Raw genomic sequence first — 27,867 nt, forward strand, 5'->3', positions numbered from 1 at the left:
CTTTGGAAGTTAAGACGTAAACGGATTTTTATTTCTTTGCTTTCAAGAATTCGTTTGGAAGGGGTTCAGTCATGGAACAATCTTCACTAACTGAAGACACATGATAAAACCGTTGTTAACGGTTTGTGTTTACGTTACGTTTAAACAGCGCGAGGTTAACGGAGACGTGATCGATTAGCTTTACATAAAATTCAACAAACGTTAAATATGCTCCCTGTGATTTAAACTGTGAAGTTAAAATCTTAAAAAATCGCCTTTCACAACCTATTAAAATAAATTTAAAATTCTACACGAAGAAAATCTTACTACCATTTCAGTTCTGTTGGAATGTATGTGTAACTTCAAAATTATAGGAAAAGCCTAAATTTAAAAGTTAAGAAAAAAATTGAACCTTATTTTTAGTATGAAAATGGTTTGAGCTTACATGCTAAAGGCTATTGTTCAAATGACATTGTACTGAAATGGGCGAAACCCGAAGCCATTACCAAATATTTACTGACAGAAAATACAACTTTCTAATCGTGAATGTCACTTGATATCTTCTTGCAAGAAATTCAGTTTATTGGTAATTAGCGAAAAAAGAGAACACAGCCAATGAGTAAAGTTTTATAACGTTTTTAGACCCAAATTTAGCTGTAGTAATGAGGATATTTTCGAAAGAAATTACATATTAACTAAGGAATTATAAAAAACCTTAATAACCTGTGTTATACACCTATCGCCAAGTTTCATTCATAAGAACCATTTTCTCATATAAAGCCGAACTGTGCAAGTTTGTGTGCAACTTTAAACTTTTCTGTTCGTGTGCATTCTTAATTTTCGAAGCTGTGAAGCATAGCTAATATGCACGTTATGCAGACGTGTAGGCTGATAAGATGCAGGGAGGGGTTTGTTCGAAAAATTGGTAATGTATAACGAAAATCTTTTGTGAATATTATTTTGCCGCGATCGTTTACATGTTGTGCTATTTAATATAAACCTTATTAATTTGTTTAAAAACACATTATCAACATTTTAGTTATAGATTTGTAGACACTAATGTAAATTACATTCATTCATAACTTCTTTGTTATTAATATTAACAAAAATAGAAGAACCCTAAAGGGAGTTTTATATATTATGGAATACTTTTTACATGTGTAAGGTTTATTTAAAACGATCTGCTTTTTATTCGAAAGGGGGGCCGTATTCCGATTAAACTGCATAAATATAGGTGTAACTTTGTGGAACGCAAGGTTGTTGAAGTACGAGACAATATTATTTTTTTGTTTTATAAAAATTATTCACGAGGTTTATATTTTATGGTCTTTGAAACATAACTTTTTTTTATGTTCTCCAGTAGGGATTAATTCAAAATCCATTTTAAGGCTATACCCTTCTAATAATCAAACATTTTTGTAACTTAATATATCTTTATTAATGTAATTTTTAAAAACTTTAATAAAAGGTTTTGTATACAGTTACATACTTGTAGTTTTGTAATGCATTATTTCACTGGGCAGGTTCGTTTGGATTATTTGATGAAATTAATGTCAAGTCCAGCTTGTGCAACGGTAGCGAAGTAGCTTATTTCTTTTATGACTTTTGTACGAACTGTGTTTAAATAGACACAATTGTTAATTTTTGCCCTAAAGTCGCAAATAATGTATCAACAGAAGATATTCACTAACTATACCATTGCTAACTTAAACGTACAATTTCACGACTAATCAATCTGAACGTACGCTGCTATTAGTACTAAAAACGAATAATTTTTGATCGCTCAGTCATTACTAAATGAATATTTCACTAGCTTAATCATCACCAATTATTTATAGATATTTCACAAAATTTTTCGATTACTACATCATAATGAGCTTTCTACCGATAACATTATTATAAAGAGAAACTTCCTCTAGTAACTATCTACATTAAATATTAAAAACAACAATTAGTAATAGATTTGAGTTTGGAACTTATCAGTTCTGGTTCCTGAACTGTTTGAGAGATAATTCACAGAGCAGGCCTTAGTAGGATGACTGTTACGTTAGACAAATGATAAGGTATAGTTGCAAACGATACTTTCCTACTAATGCGAGTTAATAAAATAGCATTGTAGGAATTTCTGACAGATTTAGGATTTAATATAATGTTGTTTAAAACAGTCGTTTTAAATTAAGCATAGTTGAATGTGTTTTGTGTGCTACCCAGTAACCTTTTATTAAATGTAGAGTGTCGTCAATAGTAAAGATTATTGTTTTGTATTGTAAACTTATATTTGTGTGAGGCCTGGTGTGTCTTGAAGGTTATGGGGTCCAAATTTACGTCACAGAACACACTCGTATTTTCAGCAGTCTGTACATTTTTTACTATGGTCAATCGCACTATTCTTTGGTAAAGGAATAGCCTAAGCGGCGGGTGTTGTTGACTAGCTGTCTTCCCTCTAATCTATCATTTCTGTGTTAGGAATGGCTAGTGCAGATAAGCCTTGTGTAGCTTTGCGCAAAATTCAAAACAAATCAAATATTTGTGCAAATAAAAATGTTAATATACAGAAAAATAACTTTTTGTCGTTTGTTCTCATTTCTAGTCGAACCAGACTTATTTACATTTTTCTAAACGTGTGGATGTTTTTTTATAGCAAAGCCACTATCTACTGAGACCATTGATGATGTTTTCTAAGCAAATTACAACATTCTGTTGTAATCGTAATGAATTTATGCTCTAATTTTTAAATATACCTTAAAATATTACACAGTAAAGTGTCGTCTGTATTGACCAATGAAGAGAAAACTGAGTGACGGAAATGAATTAAATAATCCGTCCAGTGGATTATAATCGAAATATTGAATTAAAATCTAATTTAATAGATTTCTTAAATTCAGAAAAAATAATTAATAAATTTCAAACGTTACATTTATAAAATTGTAACACGATTTATTTGCACAAATTATACTTTAAAGGAATAACACTGTTGAGAACTTGTTTAATAACATTAAAAGTTTGGAAGGATAAAATAAATACTGAAAAAATATTAAAAATTTGCCTCTTTGGACAATATGTCAGCTTTATTATAAACATGAACTAAGTAAGCTTGGTATGTTGTTGTTGTTGTTTTGTTGTGTACTTTTTTTTTAGTTGTTTCTGTTTTGTTTTGGTTAACATTCTTTAATAACATACGTTAAAAAGTATGATAACAAAGGGACGTATTTCAGTGCTCTGAAGTTATTTTAAGATTCCAGAAAACATACATATATATATATTAAAAAAAAACCAAAAAACAGTAAAGTAAGTGTAAGATACACCTTTAATAAAAAAACCAAAGTGAACAGAAAGAAAATCACATTTTCTTTCTAAATCGCTATTCAGTAGATATTTAATTTTTTCATCATTAAATTTTCAATGAGTGTGAGCTTGTTTGAGAAATGGTTAATTAAATTATTGAAGTGTAGAGGCTGAGTTTTAATAATATCTGTGTTATTAACGTGTGATAATTGATGATGAAATCGTTGTTGTTCCTGGATCTGTTTAAAAGAAATATTAAATAAAAGTTACAAGAGGCGTTGTGTCAGTGAATAAATTATTTTCATTTTCTCATATATTACTTTATCTTACATTAATTATAATATATTACATTGGAATTATTTTCTAATTATCTTGAGTAAGAGCTGATTTTGGGGCCAAAGCCCCGAATAATTTTTCTAACTAGCGAACGCTTGTGTTAATAATTACTTATGCTCATCTCTAGTACAGTAATTGCATATTTGTCATATATTACCATTGATGTAGTATCTCCTTTTAATTATTTGCTCATTTACTTATCAGACCTCTTATTGCGTGTGTGTACGCCATATTAGGTTATGATAGATAAAAAAAATCAAATTATCCAAATATAACATACGAGGGCTGTTCAAAAAATACGCGGACTGTTTGAATTGCGCGGCTCCAGTTAATTCCAGGGAAATCCGCTTGGTGTCGCTAGGTTTGCACAAATCAGCTGATTACGACGCCATTTCCCGATTGCAGATATCTTCATTTGTGTATTAGCTACGCGGTTTTAAGTGAAGTGCGATTTTTTCGTTTGGCGGATTTCAGAATGAATGACCTGAAGGAGCAACGACTTGCTGTGAAATTTTGTGTTAAACTTGGAAAATCTGCGACTGAAACTATTGCTATGCTTAACACGGCTTACGGTGATGTTGCTATGAAGCGTACGGCATGTTTCAAGTGGCATGAACGTTTAAGGATGGTCGACAGTCCATTGAAGATGATGAGCGTCCTAGACGTCCTTCCACGTCAACTGACGACTCACACGTCGACAAAATCAACACCCTGGTGCGGGCAAATCGACGTCTGACTGTCAGGGAGCTTGCTGAAGAGTGTGGGATATCAGTTGGATCTTGTTACGAGATTTTGACCGAAAAATTGAAGATGCACCGCGTTGCTGCGAAATTCAGCCCTCAGAACTCGTGAGTTTTTGGCCAAACACTCGATCACTGTTCTTCCCCACCCCACCCCTACTCACCTGACCTTGCTCCTTGCGATTTTTTCTTGTTCCCCAAACTCAAAAGACCCTTGAAAGGAAGAAGATTGGGGTCGATTCCCGAGATTAAGGCAAATGTGACGAAGGAGCTGGAGGACATTACAAAAGAAGCGTACCAGGACTGTTTCAACAAGTGGAAACACCGTTGGGATAAGTGTGTGCGTTGGGAAGGAGAGTACTTTGAAGGGGTCCCAGACCTGTAACTTCTAAATAAAATACATTTTGTTTTATGACGTCAGTCCGCGTATTTTTTGAACAGACCTCGTAGACTTACACTTATTTACTGAAATTCTTTAAGAACCAATGAAATTCTAATTTAGAACATCGCAAACTAAAATCGTTAAGCGAAATGTTATTCCACAGATATGATTTTGATTTTTATATCATAAAAAGAGTATATAACTAGCGTCATCTATTGATATATATTTTAATGTTACTGTGCAAGTGCGATAGGGGTGCTGTGATAAAGCATAAATCTATGAACGTAATTGGTAAACTCTATCTTAAGTTTAAAAACAAAAAAATAATATGATGGCGCATCGTTTCATGACAGTTTCACTTTCTAAAAGACTTGAGAATATTATTGCACGAACAGTATTAAATAAGAAAATAGCTTTAACAAAACTGCAGGTGAGCTTTTTGAAGTTTTTCTTTTTTTTTTGCCCCACTGTCACTACTTTCACTAGTATTACTTTTGCTCGTTATATAACCTTTTTTCATTACGGGTGATGTAATTGACATCTTAAAACTTATAATTTTCTTATTCAGTTAATGATAAAATAATTTACTGTGGTATTGTATTTTTATATTAGACTATACATTTTCAGAATTCACTTTTCATTATCTCGTGTTTATTTGTAGGTAGTAAGTTTCCAGTAAGTTTAAACATATATTCAAATTCAGTGTATTCGTTTTGTTTTAATGTTGATTTTATTTTAGTTTGAAATATTAGCGAAACAAATTGATGTTAGTATAAAAGTACATTCACGATTTTTTAAAGTTTTATCGTAATCATATTTATCTGTATCAAGTACACCAATAATTCATAATGGAAGTTGTAATGCCCAAAGCAAACATTTTGATAGTAAAAAAGACAGTAGATAATTGAATTTTCGTTATACCAGAAATTAGCAGACAAAGTTATTCATATAGGCTAATTTTCGTAATTGGAAATAATTCAGGTATTCACATTATTCATTTTAATACAATTTTCTTAACACACAAGTACACATGTATTTTGTATGGACAAGTAATTTGGTAATGTGTTGGTGACTCCACAAGTTCTTATATATTAGACTAATATACACGTATTTTGTGTTCTGTAAGGCACTAATTTGAATAAAATTGTTTATGTAACAATAATGAAATGCTACTTTGATTGTACAATTTTTATAAAAATTGACTACCTATACAATATTAAACTACTAAGCTTGTTGTGCATAGTTGCATGCTCATTTTACTAGTTTGTGCCATAATGTCAAAATTTTCAGTTAATAACTTTGACACTGTTAATAGTATGTGACTCTACTATCAGAGAGTTTTCTGTTTTTTTTTTTAAGTATTTGAAAATTATTTTGAAGTTTAGAGAGAAATAAGTTGTGGAGAACCTCCAAACTTTTAATACTTAACATATATAGATGAAAAGGTGTGTCATAGAAATCTATATATGTGTGAATGAATTAAGCAGGAATTAACTTTTTGGTTTACTAAATGTGTGTTTTATTTTTCTTTAGTACACCTATAGCACAGCTGTTTCACTTACATAAAATGTTTTTCCACCAATCAAAGAAAAACTTGGTGTGTGAATACAGCATATCATTAACATACCTGTACACTTGTTTATTGCTGTTTATATGATTTAAACATTCAGTGTAAGGACAACTCTCTCTCACTACATTCTGAATGGTGTTAGAAATGCTAAGAGAATGTTTTGATTTCTTGTGAAAAATTAGTATTTAACTGTATAGATATTAGCGTATGGTTTAACCCTACATGATAAAATTGGTATGCCATGACACCACTCCACTTATAAAAGAATGAGGTAATGGAAAGAAGAAAAAAAACACTTTCTGTGCAATTTTTAATACTAATAAATGTGTCATTAGTAAGATACATATATTTCTCTAAACAACATAGCATTCAGTTCACCAGATGTCACTCAGGCATACTAGTTTGGAGAATCCAGTTTGTCATGATTAATCCTGGAGGAGAAATTGAAAGAAAAAGGTTTCTTATGTTGGTAGAGCTTGAATATTTGTGATTGTTTTACCCACCACAATGAACCTATATTTATAAAACTTGGGTTCCTTATTCATTTTCACATTTTACTCAGCTTATTTGGTGAATAATTCAGAAGAACAAACAAACGTCATCATTCAGCACATTCTTCAAACTCTGTACAAATATAGATTCAATTTGATGAGTAAACAAAGCAACCAAAGGCACTGTATAGGCTGTAAGAAATAATATTTGTAACTTATGATGACTGACATGGAGAAGTGAAATTCATTCTTGTTGTAGAATTATTTATTGAATTGTGAAAGCACTGAGAAGGTATTCACTGAAGTATTAGTGGTTTCATTTTGTTAAGTTTAACAAGGTTTTAACATTTACTGACGCTCCAATATTTTTTATTAGATATGCCAGAACCTTGAATTTCTGCATAAAACACCTGAAGCACTTAGTTTTCGAAATCTGCTACGTGAGTGGCGTCATCTCTGTGAACGTCCACCAAAAGGATTTGAGAAATATTTCCCTGGTGGAAAGAAACCATCATCAAATGTCAATTCAGGAGAAAAATCTCATAATTCAAGAGTAGAACCGAAAGATAGTAAATATAGATATATATATTTGTGTGTATGTGTATACAAATTAAAATATCCATTATTTGCTGTGAAATGTATAAAAGTAATTAAAACAATGTAAGTTTAACATCAATCATATATTTTAAAGTAATAACTCAAGCATAAATTTTTCTTATCTCAAAGTTTTAAAATTATAATAAAGTTTCTTTGTAAACAACATTTACAGTTTGGTTTTCATCTACCAACAAATAAAGATTTTAAGGTGGTCCCACCCTTGAACACCATACATCTCACTGACCATGAGAGAAACATGATTGTTTGAGGAACAATCCAGCAACTTTCATACTTTGACCTTGAATCCCTTTATAATATTCAACATTCTCTAAAGTACCAACCTGACAAGATTGTTTGAGATTCACTCATTAGGCTGGGACTAATTAACCAACAGGCTTTACAAAACAGAAATAGTTCAATTGTGATCCCCGTGAGACATTCCCCATGGTTTTCAGTATTTATGTACAAATTTTGGTTGAGATTGACCCATAAGCTTGGAAGAGTTAGTGACAAACAACTCTACACTTCATCATTATATATATATATATATATATATATATATATTATATATTGAAAAATACTTTTAAATAGAAAGTATAATAAGTAACATAAGGTAACCTATAGACAAGTAGATAACAGTTAGTCCTTCAAGACTGTCTGTGCACATTTTTCCTTGAGAAAATTAAAAATTTAAACTCATCCTTTCAGAATATCATCATATCCTCTCCAAACTCCTGTAAAGTGCTGACTTCTGTTACAGTCGACAGCAAAAATATTCTGTAAGTCAATCACCCTGTTAGAAAAATAAAACACTTTAACTGGAGTCTGTCCTGTCTTTCCCAGATCTTAAAACTCACATTTTATCATTGTATTGTCTTCAAAATATTGCATAAAGAAATTAGAAGCCTTTATCCTGTTGATCTCTTGTAAAGGTCACTTAGATCAACAATCGTGCATCTTTTCTCAGGAGAAAATAGTCTGAGATATTGACCTGACTACATATTATAAACGTTTCATGAAGTCAAGGTGATTAGTACAGAGCTGGTTTGTATGCATTGACTTGGTAATGAATGATGTTCAGGTAAATATGTAATTAGTAGACACAATGATGGCCAACCAGTTTATCTTATGCTGTTGAACTGATGAACCAGTACAGTTTTTCTTGAAAGATCTACCAACAATAATCTGACTCAGACATGCTCATCTTCATAAGTCACACTTATGTACCTGTCTTTCCTTAAAATGTCCCATTTGTGACAAACATAAACCAACAAACATTTCATATTAATCATGTGGTATTGATTGGGCTTGTAGAGACATTGAAAAAAAAACTGGTCATGTAACATCTTCATTTCTAATCGTTATTGATGTCATGCAAGGGTGACACTTTTATTCTTAAGATATCTATGGATTGTGAGGTTATTCTGTCTTAGTTAATTTAATTGGTAGTGATATGTAAGGTAATAATGTCTCAGTTAATTTGATTGGTAATGATACATAAGGTCATGTGTCTTGGTTAATTTGATTGGTGGTTACATGTTTTTCAGTCTCTTTTAGAAAGATTCTTAGTGTAATTTTATATTATTTCAAATTGAAATTATGGGTGGGAGCACTGCCTGCTAACTAAAGGATTAATTTCCCTTGATTTGTATAATGAACTAAATCCTCATATAATTTAAAAAAATAAATAAATTTTGATGAAAATGTGTGATGCATATAGCTTCTGATGGTTAGCACAAGTCTCTTCCTGATTATTTGCACATGGAGAAATAAAAAATCAAGATAATATTGGAGTACATTCCTGTATGTATTTTCAAAATTATTGATGTACAGAGTGGTCATCATGGTTATATCAGAACGTAGTTTGTTTTGGACAATCAGCATTAGTCATCCAGATACTTTGGTGCCACATGTACAAGGTAACTGGTTTTCCTTACACTGGTCGGAGGTTCTACTATCTATTCCAGTTACAAATAACAAAACAACAAAGTTTACTTTGGGTCTTATTGATTTACTGAATGTGTTAATTTTTCAACAACATCTAGTGTTGTCTTTGTACAAAAAAGTAGTTATATAGCTTGAATAAATTAACAAGACAAGAAAACCCACTCTAAGGATTACTAAGTGTTCTTTACTAAAGGTTTTTAAGACATCTTTCTCATTTAAGTTGTTTAATATATTTGTTATTTTTTACACTGGAAAAAAATATGTAGATTCCATTTTCTATGTTTTTGTTCAGTTTTTCTTCTTCATAGTTAAATCTTGTTATTAGTTATGGTATGGTTTGTTATTAAGTTCTTGTGACAAAATCATTTGGTTTGTTTATGATCAGGTCATATCCCATGGAATGAATTCATTCCCATTTGTTTCATTGTAATGTGTTATTGTTTTGTTTTCTTACAGAGCAGCCTAAGGATGCTCCATCTAAGAGTAGCCCTCAGAAGCCAAGTAGTGGTAAGCAGGACTCACAGTGGCCGTTTAACATCGGTAGCAGCTTCTCTGGAGGTTCAAATAAGTAGGTTTTGTATGTTTACACACTTGTTATTTACTTCTTAGCAGAAGTTATCTAGTCGCATATTAATTCATATGTTGAAACCCTATGTAATAAGTTATTATTTGAATCATAAACATATCAGCCGTTTTATAGAAGACAAGGATCTTGGTGAAATAGTTAACCAGTCTCTTGAGCCATCCAAACAGTGTGCTGCTGCTAAGGGCATAGCAAATAAATGTTTTACTTGTATTGAGAGAAATATTGAATACAAGTCTAAAGAAGTTATTTTATAGTATAGTTCACTGGTTAGGCCACACTTGGTGTATTATGTTCAGTCTTTGTTTTTATATATATATATAACAAAATACATTAAATTATTGAAGAAGGGTAAGGTGATATCTAATACCAAGGTTGTTGTACAAGAAGAAGTTGAAATCTCTCATATTGTTTTCTCATGCAAAACAAGAATTAGGTGTGATCTAATTAAAGGGAATTGATCCATCATTTATTTTTCACATTTAACAGTGATGATAAAAATCTTTACAGGTAGGAGTCATCTTCAACTAATAAAGTTTTATATTTATAACAGGGTGGTTGACCTTTGGAATGGGTTGTCTTCAGGTGAGGTGGAAGCAGTAAATATAGATGGGCTCAAGAGAAAGCTTAATAATATTTTCATTTTAAAATTCAGTTTAATGGATGGGACAGCCTAGTTGGACCAACGGGTCTCTTGTTGTCTTTGAATGTTATTTTTCAACATGATTCTGCGTGTATTTCTTACTGAATCATTTTTATATGTGGTACTAATATGTTAGTATTAACTTCATATGTTAAGCAGTAGTTGGTAGATGTGTAGGTTTCCTGGTCTTTACTTTGTTTGTATGCTTTTCAGACATAATTTTCAGTAGCTTTTCACTGTAATCCCTGTATTTACTTAATAATTAGTGGTTCATAATTGTAAATGTTGGGTAGGCTTAGTTGGTGGTTCATCACTGTAAACTCTGAGTAGACTTTCTGGTTCATCACTGTAAACTCTGAGTAGACTTTCTGGTTCATCACTGTAAACTCTGAGTAGACTTTCTGGTTCATCACTGTAAACTCTGAGTAGACTTTCTGGTTCATCACTGTAAACTCTGACTAGACTTAGTTGGTGGTTCATCACTGTAAGCTCTGAGTAGACTTGGTGGTTCATCACTGTAAACTCTGAGTAGACTTAGATGGTAGTTTATCATTGTAAACTCTGAGTATACTTTTTATAAAGTTATGGGTTTTAGAAAAAAAAACCAACGAGTTATCTATAGTCCAACAAATAAATTAATACATTTTCAAAATTGTAAAAGTTTGCTTACATTGCAGTTACAAGATCCAAGAGATATGATTGGTTTAGAAGTTGAAGTTTCAGAGTTAAGCTGGTGATTTTCAGTTACTACACAAGTTTTTTATCCATTAAGAACTGGTGACATTTCTGTAAGGTCCGTTGAGGTGGTAATCAAATGTTTGTGTATCTAGTGTTTACTGTGTGATTCTTTAGCAATGAATTTGTATTGATGTAGAATGGATACTTGGTTTTATATAAGAGTCAATCAGAATTTTTTATTCCAATTAATTTCGTATACTGAAAGAAGTTATTACTTTTATTGCAGAGGAAGAAATCCTTTCAGTCCAGATGACCAAAACCGTTTAATGACCATTGCCCTTGTCACAACAATGGGTGTATTAGGCCTACTGGCTTTCAATGAGATGAGGTACAAAGAAATTACCTGGAAGGAGTTTGTTAACACTTACCTTGCCAGAGGAGGGGTAAGCTAAACCTTATGTAAAGAGTTTGATCTTGTGAAGTTTAAGAACAATTCTGTTACTTATGAAATAAAAATTTCTAAAAAGAGAAATGTTTCAGGAAAACCACTGTTAAAATATCACCAATTACATAAAAATAAGCTCAACTGAATTCTGGGAAGAAAACAATAACATCTGGAAGGGAAAAAATTGCCATTAAAATATTCTGCATGCAACTCATTTTAAAGCAACAAATTTAAAACCACTAAAGAACCTTGACCTTGTAAATTTAAATAAAACAATAATTGTAATTACTAAACTAATATTGAGGAATGAAGTTATCTTTATGGAAGATTTGTGTCTATAGTTTTTTATGATACATCTGTCATAATGTGACATGTTCATTTTAGGTGGAGAAGCTTGAAGTTATAAACAAGAAATGGGTAAAAGTGAAGCTGCTACCTGGCAATGTGATAGATGGGAATGTAAGTGTTTTCTTTCTCAGGATTTAATTGGTCTGCCAGTTTTGGCTGCTGATTTATTGTTTTAATTAGTAGTTCAATTTTGACTTGTGGCTTGTCTTTCTAATTGTTTGTTTAAATTTGTCTAATGTTTGTACCATTCCAATGGTTATTCAGCTTTGGCTGCTTTTTTACCTTTTTTTTTATTATTTAACCGTAACTTCCTACCTAGTTTTACAGTTTTGTTACTTCTGATAAGTTAACCATTTCTGGTTACTATAAATAATGTGAAGAAATCATTTTCAAAATTATGAAATTAATAATTGTTTCTATTCAGAAATCAAACATTTTTGGTTAAAGCCCACAAACAGACCTTTAAATAGTTAAATATCCAATTATATTGAGTAATTAGAGTAAATTGTATCTTCTACAGGTGTGTGTTGTACAAAGGGGATTGCATTTTTATTAGTCATTTACACAATACATCACAAATTAACCCACTGAATGTAGAACAAATTCATGCAGACATGGCTTCTAGAAAATGATACAATATATTCCCTATAATGTCTCTATTTTTTAGTTTTGAATATTTCTATATCTTTGTCACATTTTCTAACGTTTAATTCCAAGTAGGTGTCAGTTATTTAGTTCATTTTAATTTTATGAAAATGTTTTAATTGATTTTAAGTTTCTTTATAGGCCTAGTTGCTATCATATTTTTCTAGTTAGTTAATATTATACTTTTCTGACAAACTTTCCATCTTTGCTTTTTCTCATATCTTCTGAGTGTTTGTTTGACTGGCTATTGTTTTAATTTTCTAGTTGATTATCAAAATTTAGCTAATACTCTACCATTGTACTTGGTTGTTCGGCTGTAGCCACTTTACTAAACTTGTATGGAGGCTAAGTATGTGAACGTTTATAATATACTTTATTTGATTTATTTTAGAACATTAATTATAACCAATCAGCTAAAGATTAAAACATTGGTCAAGCTTTATATAAAATAGTTGACTTTATTTGTGTAACTAAGTACCATACAGTTTTCCAGAGACCCCAAATTCTACTATATCAGTAACAGTAGCTGTCAAATTAGTTCAGTTGTTGATTACTTTGGGCTTGAAGTTACTACAACTTATACAAATAACCTTAGAAAATAAACAAGGACATGGCCCATTAAGCTGAGATTATGTTACTACTTATTATTTTATCTATGTTATTGTTTAATGAGCTTTGAACATCTTGAGCATGTACTCTAAAACCAATGTTTTCTGTCAGTAAAGATTTTAAAAGATTGTATCTTTTCTAGGCCTACCAATCTAGGTCTTCTGAATTAATACTAATTATCACAGCTCTTAAAATTGGTCAGAAAGAAAATATATAAATTCAGAATTAGCTGTCTTTTTGTTTTTGTTTTATAAAAAGTAAAAAACTCTAAGATCACAGGACGATGTTTTTCCTTTTTTTATTATTATTATTTAACATTACACATACGATATACTCTAGTATTGTTTTGTTCGTCATGAAGGCAGGGCTGGATTATTTATTTGGCACAGTGCCTAAGGCCTACAAAAACTATGGATCCATGAAAATTTTTCTTTAAAGGTAATCTTAGAGGGTCGAAAAATAATAAACACAAAGTACACATTTTACTGTAAAAACCTTGTTACATATTTAAGTTATACGATGTATTTATGTATATACAAGTTAGTTTGTGTTATCACATAAATATACAAGTGATATTTAACCACAGTGTAATAACACATATAAATAGCAAGTACACATTATACACATATAAATACTTAAATTTCAAACAAGAATTTATAACTTATCTAACCTTTGGTTTAACTTGTATGACTGGTAAGACCTATGAACAGAAGGTGCCCTGACCCTATGGTCATCTTGATTCAGCATTGCATGGAGGTCATTTTTATTAAGGGTATGTGATGAACTTGAAAGTTATTCTTCCTTTTTTATTTTAGTCAATGTATAAAACTAGTAATGCTTCACTCAGGATTTTTAAAGATGCTTACAATACGATGCAAGACAGGAACAAAGATACATGTGTCTCTGTTAGATAAAATATTAGGTTTACTGTTTTATGAGTTGTGTGCTATATTGCTAGTGAAAAGTATCTTATTATTTTTTATAGAATGTATTGTGGTACAACATAGGGAGCGTTGACACATTTGAAAGGAATTTAGAAAATGTCCAACTTGAAATGAACATTGAACCCTCAAATTTTGTACCTGTGGTTTACAAAACAGAAATGGATGGGTAAGCTAAGTTTTAATATTGTTTCTGTAGTGTAGAGAAGTGGATAGGTGAGCTAAGTTTTAATATTGTTTCTTTAGGGTGTAGAGAGGTGAAGTGGATAGGTGAGCTAAGTTTTAATATTGTTTCTTTAGGGTGTAGAGAGGTGAAGTGGATAGGTGAGCTAAGTTTTAATATTGTTTCTGTAGTGTAGTGAAGGTGATGGGTGAGATAAGTTTTAATATTGTTTCTGTAGTGTAAAGGGTGAAGTGGATGGGTCACATAAGTTTTAATATTGTTTCTGTAGTGTAAAGAGGTGAAGTGGATGGGTTACACAAGTTTTAATATTGTTTCTGTAGTGTAGAGGAGTGGATAGGTGAGCTAAGTTTTAATATTGTTTCTTTAGGGTGTAGAGAGGTGAAGTGGATAGGTGAGCTAAGTTTTAATATTGTTTCTTTAGGGTGTAGAGAGGTGAAGTGGATAGGTGAGCTAAGTTTTAATATTGTTTCTGTAGTGTAGTGAAGGTGATGGGTGAGATAAGTTTTAATATTGTTTCTGTAGTGTAAAGGGGTGAAGTGGATGGGTCACATAAGTTTTAATATTGTTTCTGTAGTGTAAAGAGGTGAAGTGGATGGGTTACACAAGTTTTAATATTGTTTCTGTAGTGTAGAGGAGTGAAGTGGATGGGCAAGCTGAGTTTTAATATTGTTTATATAGTGCAGAGAAGAGAGGTAGTTTGAACAATCTACAAATAATTTAGTTAACTTTAAATGTCTAAATTTTTTTATTGAGATACTATTAGTGTTTTACATGTGGTATCTTTCTTATTATTGAATCCCAATTTATCGCTTAGTTTATTTGATTTTTTTTTTATTATTGCCATAGTGCACTAAATCTATTGGATCATCCATAAATAACACTTGGGTAATTCAGGCTTAACTTTTTATGGAAATTTTTTCACCATTATTTACAGTGTTTTACTTTGTAAGAACTTTTCTTTTATCTTATAGTTCCAGCTTGGTTAGTCTTTTGCCTACAATTCTTTTGTTTGGGTTTCTCTTCTGGACCATGCGAAGGACATCTGGTCTGATGGGAGGAGGAGGGGCAAGACGTGGTGGTGGAATCTTTGGAATGGGTGAAACCACTGCCAAGTTAATTAATCCTACAGAAATAGAAGTCAAGTTTCGGTTAAAATGTTATGAACCACCCTAATGGTCTAAATGTCGGTTTGCTGATTATGGTTTAGGATGTATTGAAGCTATTTTCCAAAGGCATATTTCAAAAATAATTAGTTTTTTCTGGAAATTTATATTTTCTTTGTGTAAACAATAAGTTAAGTGAATTTGGTTTCAATGTTATGTTGTATAAATACTGGTAAATTATTTTTATTTTATAAGTGACTTAAAACTTTTTTGATGTTCTTGTTTAATGTGTACAAAATATGTACGGTAATCTAGTAACATGTAGTAAGGACAGGAAGATAAATTTTGATGGTTTAAGTTAACAAAATTGTTTTTACTTTTCATTTTGTTGATGATTTAATGAGACAATGAATTATCTTATGCTTACAACTTTGCCAGACTTGTATCTTAATAATTTCAGTTTCATAATTAAATATTATTACATATTGAATATGCTCTTACTAGATTTTCATATAATACTTCTTTGGAATTCAGGTTCAATCTTCTTTTCATAAGACCATTTTTACATCTATTTCTGTTATTAGATTTCAGTTCAGATGATGGCTTTTATGAGAACTTTTCGAAAGAAAAGAAACCTAAACTCTGATACTGCCTTCAGAAAATGAACTAGAAATTACTTGAAAAAAAGAGTTCTCATTTTTAGCTATTTTTTGAACTGGATTTAATAAATTATGAAGTTGCTATTGTCCAGTATCAGACTTAGGTTACAAAGACATCTTTATCAGAAAACTATTTTACAATTTTATATTTCAAAAGTTATTGGCATTTCATAAATAAAATTATTGATTTAGATTTGTTTCGTTAAGAGCTACAGCATTAGAAATATAAAACAGTTTTTTGGTTATTAAGTGCCAATGAATTAAAAATAATGTAAGTTTTACACCAACTATGATTGTTAATAAACAAGAAATACTTTGTTTAATCAGGAAGTTATTTTCCAGGGATGTAGCTGGCTGTGAGGAAGCTAAGTTAGAAATCATGGAGTTTGTGAATTTTCTAAAGAATCCTCAACAGTATATTGACCTAGGAGCTAAGATTCCTAAGGTAGGTGACATTATTGTAAAATAATGTATTAGAAGTACTTGTGAAATGATAACTCATAAAAGTGGAAACCATTCACTAAATATTATAAGATGTTTGGGATTGTGTATAAAGTATATACAAGTAAATGTACTGTAATGTAATGAAACTATTTCAAACTTTGTGAATTAAGACAAACAACAAAAGATTGTTTATATGAGGATATTGGTAGTTTATAAACTCAAGGCTTTTAAATTGTTTCTGTTTTACTACTAAAACAGTTTTTTTTCTACATTAGGGAGCAATGCTCACAGGCCCACCTGGAACAGGTAAAACATTGCTAGCCAAAGCTACAGCAGGAGAGGCTAATGTTCCCTTCATCACAGTGTCAGGCTCAGAGTTCCTTGAGATGTTTGTTGGTGTTGGACCTTCTCGTGTATGTAATTCTTCATAAACTATGCAGTTGCAGGTTTGAATTGTCTAAAATATTTTTCCATACTGAACCATTTTCATGTCACTTTAACTCTCACTACAGGCTCAGTCTGATGGGCTGACCTCTTAACTATATTGTGCTTGTATATTTTTCACAATATAATGTTTGATACAGTAAGCTTCATTAAATTTTACAAATTATCAGTAAACATTAATAAGTTTTCATACATAAAATATCAGATTTTTAAATTAAAGTTTAAGTTTATTTAAGTAATAATTTGTTTGTGCATTTTTTTAATGTTGACTGTCAAGCATGCAGTTATTTTTATTTTAAGATTAAAAATATACTGATGCATCAGAATCTTTTTATTTGTGAAATCGTCATAACCTCCAAATAATTATCAAATGTTTTTGTTTAGAAAAGTAACTACATTTTATCTGTATGGGTGTGGTTGATTTGACCCACCTTGTAACCACCCTAAAAATTAGGAATAGATATATGTAGATTATGCTTTTTTTGTTCTGGAATGACTGCAGCATATGATGTGAAAACGAAAATATTTAATGTAAATAGATTAAATCTTATGAAATGATACATCTATTTCTACTTTACTGACCTTTCAGCCATGTCTGGTTAACATGAAAGAAGTTGCAATGATACAGTTCACTTGCATGAACCTTCATGTATCCAGTAGTATACAACTGGCCTTTGCAAAGGCTTGGTTGTGTTCTAATAAACCAGTATTTTGTAAAATATAGTCACATTTTGCTTATAATACATTACATGTGTCTGTTTACTTTATTAACTGCAGTGATACCTCAGAAAAAAAAAATGTAGGAAATTCTTATTTTATATTTATAAAGAAACTATACACTTTGTATTTGGACATCATAAATATTTCATTTCAACCAATGCTACATTCAACATACTATGTGACTTACAATAATTAATATTTATGATTTTAAAAAATAATTACAATGAAATTAAGAAATTAATTAATGTGTAATATTAAACTTTGAATTATAATCTAAAATTTGATACTAAATTTATTGATATACATTTGTTAGAGTCCTGTGTTGTAACTTCTAAAATGTGTGGTTTTGGCTTAGAGTTGTGAATGTTTGTTGGGTTTGAACCATGTTTTATAAGAGTGGCATACAACTAAGTTTAAATACTTTCCAAACATTATAGTTATTTTGCAATAATAATATTTATTCATATCACTTTTTGTAATTTATTTAAATGTTATTAAGGTAAACAGCCTAAATATTATTCTGTACTTTAGGAAAGTAGTTCTGTTGTAAGTTTTGTATAAAGACAAATGAAGTGTTCATTATGCGTGCAGGTGAGAGATATGTTTGCTATGGCAAGGAAGAATGCCCCATGTATTTTATTTATTGATGAGATTGATGCTGTTGGACGGAAGAGAGGTGGCCGAAGCCTTGGAGGCCACAGTGAGCAAGAAAACACACTTAATCAACTTCTAGTAGAAATGGATGGTAATTTGTCTTATTATTTTTATACCAGTTTTCTTCTAGATTTAGAACTTAAAAACAACTATTATTGTGAAAGTGACTATAATTAGTCTTTAAATTTAGTTTTGCTTTAAAATGTGTATAGGAAATTGTTTTTGTTGACTTGTATTCCATTTTGTATATTTTATTTATAGTGGAAAGTTAGTCCATGGTGTAAAAAACACCAGATTGATCTATTTTATTAAAAATCTAATAGTTACATTATTATTTTATTTATTAATATTGTTTGTCTTGAAATACCATTCATTTTACTTCTTGAGTTGCTCTTTTAAACTTATTAATATTATAAATATTTTGATTCTCATGGCATTAACCGATCAAGTGGATTTTTGAGTTTGCTTATTTCTAGGTTTTCATTCCACAACGAATGTTGTAGTTTATTTCAAGGTTTTGATACAATATGAATGTTGTCATTTATTTCTAGGTTTTGATTACAAAATGAATGTTGTCATTTATTTCTAGGTTTTGATTACAAAACGAAAGTTGTCATTTATTTCTATGTTTTGATTATAAAACAAAAGTTGTCGTTTATTTCTAGGTTTTAATACCACAACAAATGTTGTTGTTCTGGCAGCAACCAATCGTATAGACATACTTGATCAGGCCTTACTTCGACCAGGAAGATTTGATCGACAGATCTATGTCCCTGCTCCAGATATCAAGGGCAGGTATGTCTTATAAATGCTACTTTACAGTTACCTTCATAAAAGTTAGTAACTGTAAGTAGAATTATGACTGAGACACGAATACTTTCAATATAAAACTCCATAACCTTTGAAAGCCATTGAAGTGAAATTAGGTATTTTTTGGTAAATTTGCAATTCAAAATCAAATGTAAACTACCATGTGACATAAGCATATGCCATGTTCTTATGTAACATGTAATTGAACTGGAAGCCATGTTTATTAGCATTAAAACAAAGCCTTAATGATGTTGTGCTTGCCCATGTTTTTTAAAGAAACCTCGTAAAATACATTTTTGACATTATATAAGTATGTAGTAATAATCTCAATTTGTTAGATTAAATATAATAATTATCTATATCTTCTTAGAACCTGTGTAGAATTATTAAGTCCCTTAGCTTATACAGAGTACAGACTGTACTGTGAGACTCTATTGTTTCGAATTACAGGTAGCAGTGTTTGTAAAGTAATTACTTTAGTAAATTAAAACTTAACAAGGAACCAACAAAATCAATTTATTACTTTTAAGTTCCCTAAAAAAATGTAAGACAATGATATAGTTATGTTACGTGAAAGGTATATCTCTGATTATAATAACTAAAAGTTTAATAACTGTGCTCTGTACATGATATATGGAAGAATACCTGGACAAATAGTTTATGAGAAAGAAAATAGTTGGTTTTAAGATATTTTGTTAAGTTTGAAGTTAAAACATAATGCATTCAACTGAATTTCATTTTTTGACCACCATCATCAAACATCTGTGTCTTCAAACTATGTTAAAATAATGTAAATTTACATCCGTGCAAGTGAAGAGCTTAAATATTTCTTTTCATCAAATAAAAAATTACAGTGGAGGACAAAAAACAAAAACAGGGTTAGTGGGTTCAATAATTTTTTTATTACTTAAGTTAGTTTTATTTTGTACATACCTTGAGGAGAGAGATCAGGCATAGATTTTTAGATCTTAATGTCAGGAAAACATGTAGGTTCAGGAATTCTTAACATAAAGTGAGAAAAACCCTATAACCCAAGCACTTTTGAAAGGTAGACTTTTCTTTTTCAGGGGCAAACTTAACATCATTCTTAAATTGTGGAAACTACAGACTGGAAGGGCTTAACATATTTAACCTTAACTGTGTCTTATGGTATTATACACAAACTGTTCTCTAGGCTAAAATATTTTCATTTGTGAGCTTTCAACCTTCTTACTGGAGTATTTACTGGGCAACATTATACACATAAATATGGCTCAGTATCCTGTTGCCCACTGATGGCTCCAGTAAGAAAGCCAAAAACTCACAAGTAAGTGTTTTGATTTGGAAACAGTTTGTGTATAATTCAGTGTTTTGATTTCCCTACAAATAGGAGTCTTTAATAAAATTGTTCTTAAGATATTACAAAAAAAATCTATAATATCTATATATTATATAAAATGAATAGTAATAAATAAATAATAATAATACTTTATATGTTATGTTTCATCATATAGTCAAATAACTGTTTTTTGTTAACGTTTTAACATGTTGGTTTTGAAATAATTATTTTTCTTAACCACTTGTTAAAACATTAAGGACACAGTTTGATCATTTTAATTTTGCCACTTTGTAAAGATGTACATACACTAAGCATTGTTTTTAAACATCTCATTATTCTCATGATCATATCTACTGTTTTAAAATGTCTTAACTTTATATTTGTAGTAGTTTTTAACTGAATGTTAATACATTGTAATTTCTTGTAATGTCTTTTTTAACTTGCAGAGCATCCATTTTCAAAGTTCACTTGAAGAATCTGAAGACTCAAATTGATAAACTGGAGTTAGCTCGCAAAATGGCTGCACTGACACCAGGGTTTACTGGTTTGTTACTGAGTGTAGAAAACCTCATTATATACATTTTTAATCATACAGTCATATAGTAATTATTAATTCTGAGTTGATGTAAGTAGGTCTGTATAATAATATCTCAGCCTCATCATATATACTAGGTTTAGTCCCAACAAGGCCTTTCATCCAATGTCAGGGTACTTTAGGCTACTTGGTTACAAAACACACAGTAATGGTTCATGCACTACTTATAACAGCAATCTACTTGGCAGTTCATGACGACAAGAAACCCTCTTGAAGTAAAAATGTATTCATAAGATAGCTAGTATGGATATTAAAACTTTAAAATAAAGTACAGCAGAGCTCTTTATGTTGAATCTACAGTCATGTGGTAATTACTAATTCTGAGTTGATGTAAGTAGGTCTGTATAATAATATCTCAGCCTCATCTTAGGTCATTTTCAGGTTAACAAAGAGAGTTTGCAACGTTGTTCTGTACTTTATGTTCATTAAAGTTTTAACATCCAAAGCAGCCACTTTGAGAATACAATCTACTTAGCAATAACTATTTCAACTTAAATTGAATATTGCTGCCAAAGTGTAGCATGCAACAATACTTAGTAATTCATTACTGTAATATTAATATCAGTAATGTAATATGTTACTCTACAAAAAGATTAATATTGTTACTATTACTCTAGATTTAAATGTATAGTATAACTTTTATACATGCATTATTTAAGTCTTAAGTTTACTTAATGTTAGCAAACTTTTGGTTTATTGTATTGCTTGAAAATTGAAAGCAACAATTACATTTTAGTTGAAAATACCATAATTATTTTGATGTTTTAAAAGATATAACTTTGTAACAAAGGAGAAAGTGTATTTGAAGAGGGATATACGAGTGTCATTATCATAGATCTATATGTCATAGTTTCTGAATGTCAAATAAAGGATTTTTGCTTGTGATAATGATAAACATTATTATATATATTTTTTCAATTAATATAAAATAGTTTTAGTAAAGTGTAATAAGAATTGCCAAAGCTAGTAATATTGTCCAAGTATGACACTAAGAAACCAACAGCCTCTAATAAATACGTTATGTATAGTTATTACCTCATAATGTAAAAAAAAGTTAAACATTTTATAAATCATTAAATGTTTATAATGCTTTTAAAGTATCATTTATTTGAAATGATTTAACTTTGTCTGTATTACCCTGAAACTTACAGTTTGTTTTATATTTACCCAGTAGGTAAATTGAGGTACTAATGTTTACTTATATACTTCAGGGTTATTTTACCTTTCTCCTTCAAATGTAATAGTTCAGCATTATACATAATGCCCATCCTGTTCCTCAGACTTAGCATTTGTCACTTATACTTCAGGGGCTGATATTGCCAATGTGTGTAATGAAGCTGCCCTGATAGCTGCTCGAGACTTGAATGATCACATTGTAATGAAGCATTTTGAACAAGCAATTGAGAGAGTTGTGGCTGGTAATATCTGAATTTTTATATTCATGAGTGTTGATTGCAATTTTAGTGTAAAATATAAGTGTTAAATTTGCATCAAATGATTATTTTTAACTCTTTTGATAGAGGCTCGGTTGAATTGACCAACCATGTGATCACTATGCACTAGTTTAAAGTTTTTATACTTTTATTACTACTAAATTTTAATACAGTGTGTATATCTTCATAAAATTTCGTAGAAATTTCTGAAAACATTACAAGTCTTTCACATACAAAACATCAGATCTTTTAATGAAGTATTTTTAATAAAATAAAATGTGGCTGCAAATATATCAAGTCTATTTTTGACTAGTCTGAGTGCAAAGTGATTTTAATGTTATGATTGAAATACCTATCCTGATCTCAGAAATCTCGTATCTCCTTTGTGTTATCCCTAAAACCTCCAAAATACATTTCAAACTTTTTTCAGTAAAACTATCTTATCTGCTATTTTATAACCTAACTGTTATCAAGGTTGGTCAATTTAATGAACTTTATGACCACCAAAAACAGATCAAAGTAAAACAAAATTGCTTTTCCTTTAAGTGACTTCTAATTGTAATGTGAAACTACTTTTAAGTAGCTCTAAATTCATAACAATATACATTTATTTATACTTAAATTGTATTGTTTTAGTGCTCAGTGAACCATGTCTTACTATTATTTGTGCCATTATAAGCTTTAAATCACCTTGGGAATGTAAAACTCACATTATGATATCAAATTACATTACCCATAAGCTAATCCAAACTGCTTGCATGCATGTCTCATGAAATATTTTTATTATATTACTATTATTTATTTTAATACCCCATGGTAGGCTGAGCACAGATTGTCCATTGTGTTGCTTTGTGCTTAACTTCAAAGAAACAAACAAATATAAAGAGATCCCTGTTTTTATATTTTACTTACACTTATAATAATACCTGGGTTGTCATCTTTTTGTTGTCAACTATCGATAACTCATAACCCTACTTTTTTATACTGAAGGTATTAATGCACCAGGAAATTTTTATTTAATTATATAATATAGCATAATAATATGTAAAAAGCAGACAATGTCCTATAACAATCACAATTTTCTGGCTTTCTAACTATGTAGCAAGCGCCATTACAAATTCATCCAAACTAGTCATTATGTTCCCATTAGAAATAAAGCTTGTACTGAAAAAGAAACTAATAGTTCTTTGTTCAGAAAACATCCTAATATAATTCATCATTTGATGGATGACAATCTTGATTTTTCTCTTGGTTATAGATAATATATAATAAAATGTAGGAGAGAACTATTAACAAATCCTGGAAGAGAGTATGTGACAGGAGGAGTCTAATTTTCTATTTGATGACTCGTTAACCAAACAAGATAAAAGGCTATAAAATTTATGGTTTGTCTGAACAATGATGATTTTATAGTGAGTAATATACATTAAATTTCATACTTATTGAAGGGGTGTTGAATAAATTAGAGGAGAGGGGATGCCTAGAGAAAAAACGTCATATTTCTCACACTTTAAGAAACTTAGGATTTTTTAATATTGCCTTAAACCTTACATACTCTAAGCACTTTGATTATTAGCTACAAATTTATTATGCTGATTGGTATAGCATAAACCAAAAGTAGTGTAATTAAATTTTGAATGTAAATCATTAAAAACCTTGTGACACATGCAGTAAAGGATGCTCACAAAGAGGGTTATAGAAAACTATTTGTAAAAAAACCTGAATTTTAAATATTAGATAAATTTATTTGAAGGTACACAAGGTCATTCTGTTTGACTGATCCTGACCAAAGAGAGAATACAATCCTAATTTTACTCTGTATATGTATATGAAATTTGGCAAGCTTTTAGTCAGATATACAAGGCAGTTGTACACACCCATGTAAAGAAATCAGATGTGTTACAAATGGATTACCAGTGTTAATCTGACTCGGACATATCTGAGCGAAAGATGATGAAAACACTTTTGTTTGTTGTACACTTTGCATATGGCAGTTGCATAACCTCTGTAATGTCTACAGTGTTTTTCAATATCCTTATATATTGCATCTGGTATTTATTCTTATGTACCACAAACTGTTGCTAAATCAGCAAAGTAGAATAAAATGAATAACTTAAGTCTGAAATCACATACACAATACCATGTTGAACTCTGTAGAAGGTCATGGCATGTGCACTTTGAACCCACTTTATACATGTAAGATCAGTACAAATAATGTTGTTTTAAATACTTGTGTCATTAAGCTACTGAGATTCCTCACTGAGACTGTTCAGGTACGTCTTTCACACAAGTTGTTTTGGATATCTGGTTCATACTGTGGTTGTTGTTATACATGAGTTGTAGATAATTCCCAGGTCAGCTGCTGAGACACTTGAATTTCATGAATCACAGCATTATTGAAATAATTAAGTTACACAGAATATAATGTATTATTTAAAGTGTAAAACAAAGCTCAACTCTTCTAGGGATGGAGAAGAAAACCAATGTCCTCCAGCCAGATGAGAAGAAGACAGTTGCCTACCATGAGGCAGGCCATGCTGTAGCTGGGTGGTTTCTGGAACATGCAGATCCTCTGTTGAAAGTATCCATCATCCCAAGAGGTAAAGGTTTGGGGTATGCACAGTATCTTCCAAAGGAACAGTACCTTTACAGCACAGAACAGGTTACCCATTTTAATTTATCTTGCCTTTATGTTGTGTTTGGTTTTACATCACATTTCATAGAAATTTATGTTGCATACACAGCAGTTGTGTAAAGTTTAGTTAAATCTGTTGTATAAGTACCAGGTGTGTAAAGATTCCTAATATTTTTGTATTTGAATTATGACTTGTTTCAATTTAAAGATGTCAATAATCAACATACTAATATATAAAATGATTTTTCTTGTTTTGTGAGTGTTTTCAGGTTGTGTGTGTTGGATTTGCTCTAAATCTGCAAGTTTACTTTCAGTTGTTTGACAGAATGTGTATGACCCTTGGGGGTAGAGTTTCAGAGATCTTATTTTTCGGACGGATCACTACGGGAGCTCAGGATGACCTGAAGAAAGTTACACAAAGTGCCTATGCTCAGGTAAGTTGCATTTTATCCATATGATAACCGTAACAAAATGTAACTGTCTTTGGTTAGAAACTTAGTTATGTTTGACCGTGATGTTATTGAGTGGTTTGTTAACACTAACTTCTGTAATCTTGTAACTCTCTAAGTTATATTGATGTATTTCTTCTGCACAAAAAACAAATCTATGAGATTTGTTAGTGAGAGTATATTTTGTGTTATCAAGTGAATAATCTGTTTTAACATTGTAACTTCTGGCCAGGAGTTTCTCTGCTTTTATACAACTTCATATTTCACATCTCATTGTTCTGTATTTTTTAGGTTGTTCAGTTTGGAATGAGTGAGAAAGTGGGGAACTTGTCCTTTGATTTACCTCAGTCTGGTGAACTGGTTCTTGATAAACCTTACAGTGAAGAAACAGCTCAAATAATTGACCAAGAAGTAAGAACATTGGTGCAAAAGGCTTATGATTGTACTGTGCAGCTGTTGACAAAACACAAATTGGATATTGAAAAGGTAATGGTAACACTTCTAAATTATGAAGTTAAAGTTTTCTTTTGCTAAATTATACTAAAACCAATGTGATTATATGTCAAAAAAATAATATAGAAGTTACTTCGTAGAAATTTATAATATTTAAAATTGTTGAATATTCATTGGTGGAAAGGATTGGGTAATTTTCTCAAAATATGCTTCTTTGTAGCACACTTTCTATACTGAAACTGGCTGCTGTTTGATTCCTTATTTTTAACTATTCAATAAAATTTTATACAAGTAACCTTGAAGGGGATGTGACATGATATATGAAAACTGAAAAGGAAGATATTTTTCTGGTTCCAGTATTTTCCATTTAATACTTTACTTATTTAGAATAATCATGCAAAGCTTAGCTAACTCCTTATTGTTGTAGCACGACCTACAATAAACTTTAAATGCAGCTTTACCTTAAAATGTTTCAGATGGGTGTTTTCAAAGTTTCCCAACTCATGTTAATTTGGGGTGGTAAATGTTCTAATGTGTTTCAGTCGTTTTGTAGCATTCTTACGAATATATTTATTTTACTGTTGTTCTCTTCATTGTCTCATCCCTACTTGAAGATGTTATCCATGTACAGTCATCAATTATTGTTTCTATAGTCTGCTTACTTGAAAGTTATTTATAAATGTTTTTCCTATATATAGGTGGCACAACGATTACTTGAAAAGGAAATTATAAGTAGAGAAGACATGATTGAACTGCTTGGGCAAAGGCCGTTTAAAGAAAAGTCTTCCTACGAAGAATTTGTGGAAGGAACTGGGTCATTAGATGAAGACACTTCATTACCAAAAGGGTTAGAGGGATGGAACAAAAGCTTAGAAGATAATGGAAGAGAAGAAAAAGAGAAAAATACAGCTGGAACATGATAAATAGTTAGGATATGTTTATTTTGCTACAGAATATACTTACTTAGCTTGGTGTGGCGTGTGTATAAAACAGACTGCACTTTCTGGTTAACAGATGGCCAGTTTTGTTTACTAGTTTTGTAGAATGAGTCATACTGTACAGAAATAAATACAACAAAGTTATCTATTTATGACTGTTTCTCTGAGTACTGCATCATGGGTATGTTTTCTTTCTAATTAGTACTTGTCTAGTGGTATATTTATCAAATTTTTGGTGTGCACTGGAAGATTTTAGACATCTTGGTAACAAAATTAGAAGAGAACTGCTGTTACACTTCAGATAATTAAAAAAAAGCTTTATTTTGGCCAACATTTCACCTTATTTCATAATGATGTGTACTGTTATAGTAATAAAAAAACTTTAGATAACAATAAAAAAAGAGTAAAAGTTTTAACTTTTATTGTTAAAGATACTAGATTTTACCTACATCTTGTGACATCAGGTGGATTACTGGAGATGAAAGTGAGTCTGTTTCTTGATACAAGATATTTCCTTCTCAACAAACACCAAGTTTTAAAATAATGACAAATAAGTTTGTAATTTCAGTTGTTGGTTGTGTAGCTCACCAGACATTCACACCCTGCACATTTTTAATATTGTAGCTAAATTAAACTATTTAACACCTTTTTTTTCACATATACACATGTATGAAGATGTTTTAAGTTTGCTACTAGACGTTTGTGTTCTAGAGACCTTATACGTTACTTGTACAGCAATCATTTTGATAAATTTAATGAGACAAAATCCTTGGTGAAGTGTAATTCACATTACGTTCACAAACAATATT

The 27,867-nt window shown here is 30.6% G+C and overlaps 1 protein-coding gene across 1 annotated transcript; it reads left to right on the plus strand.

The window, feature by feature from the left end:
- The first annotated feature begins 4,951 nt into the window (after positions 1 to 4,951).
- Positions 4,952 to 27,210, plus strand: Afg3l2 (AFG3 like matrix AAA peptidase subunit 2). The gene is made up of 17 exons (XM_076479237.1): positions 4,952 to 5,152; positions 7,160 to 7,352; positions 9,784 to 9,895; positions 11,518 to 11,674; positions 12,061 to 12,135; positions 14,264 to 14,388; positions 15,375 to 15,551; positions 16,508 to 16,610; positions 16,885 to 17,022; positions 18,365 to 18,518; positions 19,093 to 19,222; positions 21,002 to 21,099; positions 22,458 to 22,568; positions 25,049 to 25,245; positions 25,533 to 25,652; positions 25,959 to 26,153; positions 26,819 to 27,210. The coding sequence occupies exons 1-17, from the start codon at positions 5,051 to 5,053 to the stop codon at positions 27,038 to 27,040; spliced, it is 2,409 nt and encodes an 802-aa protein (XP_076335352.1). The 5' UTR covers positions 4,952 to 5,050; the 3' UTR covers positions 27,041 to 27,210.
- The last annotated feature ends 657 nt before the right edge of the window (positions 27,211 to 27,867 follow it).

The sequence above is a fragment of the Tachypleus tridentatus genome, chromosome 13 (genome assembly GCF_004210375.1).
Source record: "Tachypleus tridentatus isolate NWPU-2018 chromosome 13, ASM421037v1, whole genome shotgun sequence".
In the NCBI taxonomy this organism is placed as follows: Eukaryota; Metazoa; Arthropoda; class Merostomata; order Xiphosura; family Limulidae; genus Tachypleus; species Tachypleus tridentatus.

What these genes read in the sequence shown, in the direction of transcription:
- Afg3l2 (XM_076479237.1), top strand. Translation starts at nt 5,051, where the DNA reads ATGATGGCGCATCGTTTCATGACAGTTTCACTTTCTAAAAGACTTGAG. An exon ending in TAGCTTTAACAAAACTGCAG is followed by an intron (nt 5,153 to 7,159) that starts GTGAGCTTTTTG and finishes ATTTTTTATTAG; the next exon opens with ATATGCCAGAACCTTGAATT. An exon ending in TACAAAACAGAAATGGATGG is followed by an intron (nt 14,389 to 15,374) that starts GTAAGCTAAGTT and finishes TTTATCTTATAG; the next exon opens with TTCCAGCTTGGTTAGTCTTT.